At 32.3% G+C, this 9950-nt stretch overlaps 2 protein-coding genes across 7 annotated transcripts; one reads left to right on the top strand and one right to left on the bottom strand.

The window, feature by feature from the left end:
- Nucleotides 1–1351: 1351 nt before the first annotated feature.
- Nucleotides 1352–2678, bottom strand: LOC133683093 (short-chain dehydrogenase reductase 3b-like). The gene is made up of 2 exons (XM_062106610.1): nt 2538–2678; nt 1352–2354 (listed from the first exon to the last, which is right to left on the bottom strand). The coding sequence occupies exons 1-2, from the start codon at nt 2549–2551 to the stop codon at nt 1580–1582; spliced, it is 789 nt and encodes a 262-aa protein (XP_061962594.1). The 5' UTR covers nt 2552–2678; the 3' UTR covers nt 1352–1579.
- A 3235-nt stretch (nt 2679–5913) lies between these two features.
- LOC133682012 (uncharacterized) lies at nt 5914–9231 on the top strand. Of its 6 annotated transcripts, none has more exons than XM_062105243.1 (8): nt 5914–6404; nt 6571–6670; nt 6939–7034; nt 7177–7229; nt 7676–7731; nt 8180–8222; nt 8639–8686; nt 8928–9018. In XM_062105243.1, exons 1-7 carry the CDS (start codon nt 6169–6171, stop codon nt 8640–8642), a joined length of 588 nt encoding a protein of 195 aa, XP_061961227.1. In that variant the 5' UTR covers nt 5914–6168; the 3' UTR covers nt 8643–8686; nt 8928–9018. The 6 variants fall into 6 exon arrangements, 5 of the variants coding, with proteins under 5 accessions (XP_061961227.1, XP_061961226.1, XP_061961225.1 ...); XR_009836595.1 differs by having other exon boundaries at nt 5916–6404; nt 8180–8228; nt 8928–9020; XM_062105242.1 differs by lacking the exon at nt 8639–8686 and having other exon boundaries at nt 8180–8228; nt 8928–9231.
- Nucleotides 9232–9950: the final 719 nt, after the last annotated feature.

Raw genomic sequence — 9950 nt, 5'->3', positions numbered from 1 at the left:
CAATCTCCTTAGTTTTTAAAATTCATCTAAAATCTTGTTTTGTTTATTTTTTTAAACCATGAATTCAAGATATGAAAGAGAAAATTACATGAAAACAAGAGAAGGAGGGAGCTGTCGGTTTGCCCAGTTTTGATGAGAAAATAGCCCATATTTATAGTAATGGGCTTCTTCCAATAAAAATTTTTTTTTAATTAAAGTGTTTTGTTCAGCTTTTATCTTACTTGAAAAAATAAATCCAAACTCATAATTTTTTTTTAATTTAATTTTTTTCTATTTTGAAACCAGTTTTTGACTAATTTCAGATCATGAATGATCAAGATTTCTATAGTATTTTTAGATAATAAAAAGTAGTTGATATGAATTATTTTATCCAAGAATTTGAACCAGAAGTAATGCGCTGTGTGATATTTAAAAAAAAAAAAAAACAATTAGGTGAAGAACGTGTCATCCATCTAACTTAACGGAAAAAACAAATATTAGGTCAAACAATATCCTTTTTAAGTGCCAATCTTTTTTCGGTCAGAAAGGGCCCACTAGACGTAGACTCTGGGAGTTGGAATCTTTTTTTAAGGCCCTTGGAATCTTTTTTTAAAGTAAATTCTGTTTCTATAAAAATATATTATATTTTTAGGAGAAATTTAGGCCTTTTTGCAATTTGGTTCAAATATTGATTGTATTCGTACCCCTGCATTTGCTTCATTTATTATAATAAAAAGAAAAAAAATAAGATTTTCTACTTTTCAGTTTTAAGTTTTAATTAACAGAGATTAATTTATGATCAAATACCCTGATCATTAACAAAAGAAAATTAACCCAAAGGTTAATTGATCAGGGTATTTAAATTATTTGAGTGAGTCGAGGATTTTCCTTTGAGTTTAATTTCTTGTAATATGCTAGATATGTTATTTATTTTATGTTTAGTAATATAGTTCACAATGTTTTTTAAAATTATTTTTAAAAAAAATTATTTGATTTTTATACGAGTACATTATAACAAAAAAATATTAATTTCATATTTTTTTAAAATAAAAAAATTTAAAAACACTTTAAAAAAATAATTCCTGTCTCCAAATTCCCTTCGGTTTTGCCTGCCCGTTTTGAAGACATATATATCAATTAAAGGTGCAAGATATTTCTGTAGAAACAGTGAATTGATAAAGATAATTTATTACCTATAATTAATTAACAGTGTGCATGATTATCCCTTGTGTTTCCTTTTGCCGACGCCTACCCCGATCAAATACCCAAATTGTTCTTATGAATTCGCCGTTTCTACAGAAATGTCTTGAACCTTCAATCAAGATGTCTTCAAAATGGGCAGACAAGACCGAAGGAAATGTGGAGAGTGGGATCGAAAAAAGAAATAAATAAAGAACATATCTCGCAGATTACAAGGAAATGCACATGGGAAGTGCTAGTAACAAGGTTTGACTTAAATAGGAAATGTAATATTCAATTTTACACAGAAGAGAAAAAAGAAAAAAGAAAAAAAGCCAAGCAATCACGCGTAAAAATGTTGGCTAGCTCTCTTTGATGGGGGGAAAAAAACAAAGAAAAAGTGACAAGCTATCCCACATTTTCAGATGGCTGAAAAACTGTGATTAACAACCGTGAATCCTCCGTCAACGGCCAAGTTGTGTCCACTTATGTAAGCTGATTCATCGGAAGCGAGAAACAAAGCAGCTTCGGCTATATGCCTAGCCTTCAATACAATACCCTTCAAGTTGGCCAAGGCACAGCTATTAGCTTCAACTTCACTGGGTTGCAAATTATAAGCTCTACAAGAAAGTGGGGTCGCAACCCCATAAGGAGAAATGCAATTGACTCTAATCCCATAAGCCCCTAGCTCACTGCAAGCCGCCCTGACTAGACCAACCAGAGCGTGCTTCGACGTGGTATAAGCATGGGGCCCTGTTCCAGCAAGTGAGGACGCAACGCTAGTCGTGCATATAATAGATCCCCGAATGTTTTTAGACACCATGGCACGGGCTGCGTGCTTAATTGTTGCTGCAGCACCCCGTACATTTGTAGCCATGGTGTTGTCAAAACCTTCAATGTCAAGTTCCAGGATCCCTGTTAATGGGCCAATGATGCCAGCATTGCTGAATAAAACATCAAGCTTCCCATATTTCTCCATGATGTATTTCACTGTTTCCTCAACTTGCTTCTCATCTCTTACATCGCAGTGGCGGTAAGAAGCTCTATCAGCCCCTATCGATGCTACTACTTGATGCCCTAAATCATCCTGGACATCTGCAGCAACAACAAAACCTCCATTCTCAACAAATAACTTCACTGCCTCCTCGCCGATCCCGCTAGCTGCACCAGTAATCAGTGCAACCTTGCCTTCCAACCTGAAAGATCAAATGCACAATTGAATACATGTGTATATAACCACTTGTAAGTAACAAATGGACATTTATGTATCTGTAAATGAGCACTCGTAAGCCTTACAAGAGAAGGAAATAAATAAAAATGTTCATGATGTGCTCTCTGGCAGATCTACGAGGGTTAAATTAAGAAAGAAAAAGGCTTACCTTGGCTTAGACATTGGTGAAAGTCTCTTGTTCCTCTTGATAAACGACTTTGCTCAAACTTCTAAATAATAAGACTGTTGGATCTGCTGTTTATAATGGTTTTAGGTTTATTAAGCTGCAGAGCTCGAGACAATGACTCGTAGAAAATGCACAAGTGCCGTGCTTTGGGTTATATATATAATAGGGTATATATTGACTATGATGAATTATTATTTTTATTCTTTATTCTTTATTTTTTCAAATCAATCATTTATTATGACAATATGGTAACCAAAATAAAATTTGTCAGAATATTAAAGTCAACTGTTCCTGAGAATTCTCAATTCTTCTTCTAAAATGGGATCACATAATTAAGCCATGATTTACCATTTTTTTTAATGAGTAGAATAACTATACCTCTTTCGTATATATTAATTTGAAGATATATACTCCATCATCACATCTATGTTGAACAAATATAGTTTTATATATATATTTACACATCAGATGAATTAGTTCTACGAAAGTCAAAGTTATCCTATTCATGCATGTTGAGCGAAAAGGACTATATAATCCATCCATTGATCCATTTGTAATTCCACTGCAAGTTTCGTGGATCTGATAATTGAAACCGATGCACAGTACATGCAAGTTGTGAAAGCCAGACAAGAAAAAAAAAATTTATTGTGAAATATTTACGACTAAAGTTAAAAGTAACAGGACAAAATATGAAGTAGACATTGATTCCATGTCTATATTTAATTAATTTATTTATTTAATTTAGATAAATATAAAATATTCTTAAAAAAAACTAAATTTAATAAAGAACAATCAAAATCAATGAACAATATTATAAGAAGCAAATAAAAAAAATTAACACGGTACAATCTCCAATTAAATAAACGTTGAAGGATAAAATCCAAAAATATAAGTTAAAAAAATATCATGAAATGCGCATCTCATACTTATATCTAATCAATTAATTTAATTTAATTAAAAAACAAAATATCTTTTTAAAAATTTAAATTTAACAACAACAAAAAATATCCAAGACAACCCATGTCATTTTTAAAATCAATAAAAATCCTATAAAAAACAAATATAAAAGTTAGCGGAGCCTAACCTTCAATTTAATAAATGTTGAAGAAAGAAACTAAAACAAACATGAGCTTAAAAAAAGAAAAAGAACAATTAGGCAAATTCAGGCAAACCTCTTACACTTATGTTAATCTTTAAAACTCGCAACTCCTGAAATTTTAAACCCGAGCTTAATTAAAAAGCTCAATTTTTAACTAATTTAATGTTAAATGATGAAATAAAAAATTAATTTTTTTTAAAAATGCCAAATAAAAAAAATAGCAATCAAAATAATGGAGATCAAATTTGATAGGAAAAAAAACTTAAGGATGATGAAATTATATATAAAAAAATATTTTAAAAATTATCTCAAATAAAACAAATAGCAATCAAAAGAATAAGAATTAAATTTAAAAGATGAAAAAAATAACTAAGAATGAAATTGAGAAAGAATTCCAAGTTTATAAATAGTAATAAAAAGAATAAAGACTAAATCTGAAAAGAATAACAAATTGAAAGGTTGCTTTGAAAATTTGAAGAGACATGCATGAAAATCAAGAAGAGAGAATTGAAGAGAAAAGGAATAAAAAAAAGCATCAAAGCCAAACTAGACAACTACACATGTTGTCTCATCACATAGGAAATACTGAGATGTTTCAAAAGCCGTCACAGAAAGCAATGTTTGGTCATCGGACATCCCCACACACACTGTCCGAAGAGCACGAGGGCCGCCCACATGCCGAAACAGGCAACGCACACGTCATCAACTTTTTTTAATTAATATTTATATTTTTTAAATTACAAAACTGCCCTTAAACAAACCTGAAAATAACAAAAAATAAACTAACAACAGTACTAAGATGCCCAAAAAAATATTTATTTCTCATCAATATAGTAGTGCTTAATAAATTCTTGTGAAAAAATCATATGATAGCTAGTTCAAGCCTTGAATTGTAGCCAAGTATTAGTCCGGGTTCTAAAACAATCCGTATACCGTGAGTTCTTTGACTTATTTGCCTAAACTGGAGTTGCAGACTGGGAGTTACAATGAATGCAAGTATGCTATATAAAAACATTAGACTTGTAAATTCTAGATAATTAATTGAAAGCTTGATAATTTTTCAAGTCCTCTAAGTTGGATGGAGAGTGTAGATCATGACTTCATATGTTATATAGCCTTAAAATATTAGCATATTCTCATTTAATACTGATGAGAATTATTTTTCAAAAATTGACTCATTATTACGTAATTTAATACTAAATTTTATAAGGCTATAAGGAAAAATTCATTATTTTTAAGAATTCACATAAGTTATATTGGATTATAGAAATTTATTATTATTTATTAGATTTATTAGCTAGTTTATCTATTGAATAAATATTTTTTTTAAAATAGTTTCAGCTAATGTTTTTTGACACCTCTACTCTACTCATGCTTATTATGACACCTAAGTTTAGAAATTAAATCATTCCGAGTGCAATGAGCTCTTAGCACCTCTTTTTTTCTCTAGATTTTTCCTCTCTTTTCTTTTTTCCAGTTCAAAGGCCAACAAAGCTAGAGGAGCTATCAACAACCAAGACAGCAGTATCAACAAGAACCCAAAAAAAAAAAAAAAACAAGAACAAGAACAAGAACCAAGGCTGTTTAGAGTGATCGGTTCTTTGAACCAGTCGCGGATATTCTGGTAGATTCTCCTCACGTACGCGATAACACTGAAGAAAAACAAGAAAAGAGACGGGTCTCCATGCATTTATGGAAGAGTCGTGGCCATCCCGGCCCGCATTCTTTCTTCCGACTTCAGTTTTTTTAAAAAAAAAACTTTTTAGGTGAAAATTAAAAGAAATTTTATTAATTTTAATGGAGTTATTGATCTGAATTATAAATTTGATGAATTAAATAATAAAATTTAAATCAATTCAATATATTATTATCTTAATATTTTTTTTATAAAAAGATGACATTTTAATTAAACTTTATTTTAAATTAGTCTTGAATTATTATTTTTTAAATTCAAAATATATTATTACTGCACGTCCACGAGATGGAAATCTCATTCTTATTAATTAATAGTAATAATCATGGAAAGAATACAATGAATTTTCTGATTTGGGATTGGATTGCCAGTAATTAAGGCAACCACAAAATAAAATTCATGGAAACATGGAAATTAAAGGGTTAAAAATTAAGATCATGCATCAATGAGTAATTAGAAAACAGTAAACACATATAGCTAGATAAGGAAAGATTGGGTATCATAAATTTTTTTAATGCAAATAAATAAAATCGGAGGGAAAATCAAAAAATAGTTTAGATGAAAAATCACTCGGATTCAAAGAAAACTTGCCCCTACGATCTTCAAACTTTGGCTTCCACCTCAATGCCGCGTAGACCATTTGCTTCATTCTGTAGCTTTATGATTGGATGGCACATTCGCAGGCTGGCCCATAGTTTATCCCTCCAAGAAAATCATTAAATGTGGTGTTTCAGGCAGGCAAGTCCCCTTCTTCTGTTCTCCAGTCTCTGTAATAATAAAAACAACAACAGCAATTTCTTTCAGTATACCTGTTATTGACCATGGCTGCTGCTGCTTCAACGACTGTTGCGCATTGGTCAACCCCAACTTCCCTCCACTTGTCAACTGCTAAAAACAAGAACGCAGCAGTCTTATTAAACTCCATACGCACTTGCAAAATCACATCATCATCGTCTATCGGTAAAGTCCAATATGGATATGGATACTCGAAGAGAAGCTCAATTCTTACTGGTTTCAAGCCCTTTTCTTCTCCAGTCATGGAGTTTCAGGATTGCACGTAAGATACCAATAGTATTTTGCTTTGCTTTTAACTAATTGTTTCCAATTTGTTGGGCTGTGAAATTGGAGGAATACTAGGTAATTGGAGTTTGTTGTGATTGAATATGGGTCTTCAATGATCATTGTTTGTGTGATTTTAACCAAATTATGGTTTTTAAATGCAGGGTTAAGATGGAAATTGATGTGCCTGTTGGGTTGGCTTATAAGCTTTATTCAGATCGTGAATCAATTCCTCGTTGGATGCCCTTCATTTCATCTGTACAGGTGTGCAACAATTTTGATGTTTTTCTTCTTCTTTTGACTTATCTAACGCCTAGGCAGGTTAAATAAGCACTACTGTTTTAATGTTAGCTCATGACTGGTTTTATCTGTGACTTTAGTTTTTCAATTTGAAGGGGGGCTATAAAATATGGTGCATTCATGATTTCATTTTACATTATAATGATCACGAAAAAATCTCAACTTGTTTTAACATATTATAGCTATAAATGTCTGCGTTCAGGTTAAGTTGATGTTTGGTTCTATTTAATAGGTGCTCAAAGACAAGCCCGACCTATCACGGTGGTCACTGAAGTATAAAGCACTTGGTCAGGAACTTGAATATTCTTGGCTTGCTAGAAATATGCAGGTAATGATCCTTTGTGTTGTATGGAAACATTTTCACTAATCGTTAATGGATGCATAGTGCTTTCGCTACATGATCAGAGGTGAAATCAGTGCCTCCTTGCTATGTTCCCATTCATTTTTATTCTGTGTTCCACTTGTTGCAGCCAACCCCCAATCAGAAAATTCATTGGAGATCTCTGGAAGGTCTTCCTAACAGGTAACTGGAAAAGGCAGGTAGCAAATTGTGCAGGATTAACCACATAATCTCAAGAATAGAGGATGCACCTTTTAGCCTTTGCATGATTGGTTAATGAGAATATGAGATTTCCTTTGCTAAATTCATAGTCCAAGATGTCCTAGACTGTATTCCACAGAAATATACTAACATCACAAGATTATGGAAATTTTCTTGCCTATTGTATTTGCTGCCTATGGTTAGAGAAATCTTGTTGACACACTCACATGACTTGAAATTAAATAACTTGCAGTAAATAGCTAATTATCACGTGTATGTGTGTGACTGTAAATTTCATCATGTGATAAAAATTAATTTGGGATTATAGTATTGGATGAAAACAATATATAGAATTTGCTCTGGCACCATTAATCTTCTTAAGTGCCTGGAAGATGCTCAGTAATGCTGAAGCAAACACATTTTTTCAGGCTTGCTATTAAGAAATTTCCCCTGAATATACTAGATAGAGGGGATGGTGAACAAGGTATGAACATAGATGCATAGATCTAGTTCGTTAATGTTGGTTCATGATATCAATTTGCTTCCACAATTACTTGCTTGAGTTTTTTTGTTTTTTTTTTTTATTTTGGTGGGAATTTTCTTGTATTTCTCTTTCAATTCTCATTGCTACGTGTTGATGAGTTTTAGTGTTAAACCTGGTGCTGTTAGCTAACACCAATTTGAGTGAGATTTTCATGAATGTAGATGGGAAGCATATTTCATCTGGATTAACTAATAAAGTTTCAAATTGCTTGCAATAAATGTGTATGGTTGTTGACATTGTTGAGCTGATCCATGCCCATATAACTTAAGCATGCAATGAAAGAGTTGTCATGTGGTATTGCATTTGAGTGCCTTGCAGAATGTAATATCATTTCATTTTTCCTTAACATAATAGCAGAATGTTAATTAACTTTTTTCTTACATTGCAGAGGCTCTGTTCGATTTTTTCCAAAAGGTTCTTCATCATGTCTGGTAGAAGTGAGCTCCTATATATAACGTTCAGTTTGATCTTCATGGTTACAGCATTTGTGTTTTTCAATTAGTTAGCTATTATAATCACAGTTCATCACCCTAAGTTTAGTGGATTAATTAGATTCTTATTAACAGATCAACTAAATATTCTGTCAAGATTGTCATTTCTGCATGCCTTCACCAATTTGCCAAAATAGTCTTATCTTATGTAATTTTATTTTTTAAATAGAACCATAAACTCGGAAAGAAAAATAATGTACAAATTCTCTAATTCTAATCTCTGACAATGTGTGTGTTCTCAGGCTTGTGATAGGAATGTGTGGCAATATAACAAGGAAAAGAAAATGGTGTATCATTTTTCTTACAATCAAAACTTAGCTCAGACCTTTGTAATTATAATTTTTTTTCCTTTTCAGCTAACTGTTTCATATGAAGTTCCCCGAATTTTGGCTCCTCTAGCAACAGTAAGCATTCGTACTTCCATTTAGATGCTATTTTATTACTTTGAAAGGAGCACTACATGCTTAGCCTGCTCAAGTAAAAAATGAACAGTAATGTGCATTTAAGTGGTGTGAGCAGTTGCCGTGTCCAAGCTGCTTGTTTTCAGCAGAGAAGAAGATATAAATTGTCTTGTATAAGAATATGTCCTTGCACTTGCAATACAGTGAATGATGAGTCCATTGTACTTTATTGTCACTTTTTCAGGCACTCCAACCTTTGCTTGAGAGCTTACTCAGAGGGGGTTTGGAAAGATTTGCAACACTTGCGAAAAGCACTTTGGCAGACTGAATTCCACGCTTCAAATGGGGTAGCTGGAACTCATGTCTAATGATCATCAACAATTTTCTTAGTTGGAATATTTACAGAATCAATATGATTATCTTTCACTGGCAGCATTGTTCCCTGTAGAAGAAGGGAGAAGTTTTCTTATTAATTTGCCATTGATTGTACTCAGCACCCTTACTTTGGATTGTTGATCAATTCCAAAAATAATGAAAAGTTCATGATATATGCTTGAGTTTTCCTTTGGTTGGCAACACTCACGAATTTAAAGAAGAGTAGCTTAATTAAATAACACCTTTTGCTTCATACTCCCTTCTAACCCATGTTTCTGAACTACTAGATTTACCATTCGAATGTGTCAGGATAAGAGAAAATAGAACTGGTTGTCCCATTATTTACTGTGTTAACTTCAGAAAACAGGGTTAATACACCTGCCTCAGGTTTCCATGTATGGGATCATGGCAAGATGGCTAACTTGAGACTAACCTGAAAGAACTTTCCATCAGATGCTTCTGTTGATTTTGGTAGTAACAATAAAATACGGAATATTTTACCAGAGAGTTCCCAAGTTTAGTTGTTCTTCCTTGTTTCTTGTGCAACTGTTTCTCCATTAGAGCCCCTTGTATTTCTTTGAACTGAAATTCCCAAATTCTGAGCGGAGGTTTTTGGATCAGGTCTTCATGCTCACTGGAACTGGTAGCCTTGCCTGCTAATGAACCACTTCTATTTTGATTTAGCTAATCGGCTATGGGAAAGATTTATTGATGTGAATATAATTAACAGTGATTAAATACACCCCAATAGCCACATATTTAGTAATTCCTGAACTTTTTCTTAATTTAATAATTTCTAAAATAATTTAATATTAAATGATAAAATTGAAAGAAAAATTAAATAAAAAAATTGAATTGTTGAAGGGATAACGGATAGTGTTAATGTTTTGTT

Source organism: Populus nigra, chromosome 2 (assembly GCF_951802175.1).
Source record: "Populus nigra chromosome 2, ddPopNigr1.1, whole genome shotgun sequence".
NCBI lineage: Eukaryota > Viridiplantae > Streptophyta > Magnoliopsida > Malpighiales > Salicaceae > Populus > Populus nigra.
Note: the sequence above shows the minus strand (reverse complement) of the source record. Positions and strands in the feature narration are given on the sequence as shown.

What these genes read in the sequence shown, in the direction of transcription:
- LOC133682012 (XM_062105239.1), top strand. Translation starts at nt 6,169, where the DNA reads ATGGCTGCTGCTGCTTCAACGACTGTTGCGCATTGGTCAACCCCAACT. An exon ending in GGCTTGCTAGAAATATGCAG is followed by an intron (nt 7,035 to 7,176) that starts GTAATGATCCTT and finishes CACTTGTTGCAG; the next exon opens with CCAACCCCCAATCAGAAAAT. An exon ending in CTTCATCATGTCTGGTAGAA is followed by an intron (nt 8,229 to 8,638) that starts GTGAGCTCCTAT and finishes TTTCCTTTTCAG; the next exon opens with CTAACTGTTTCATATGAAGT.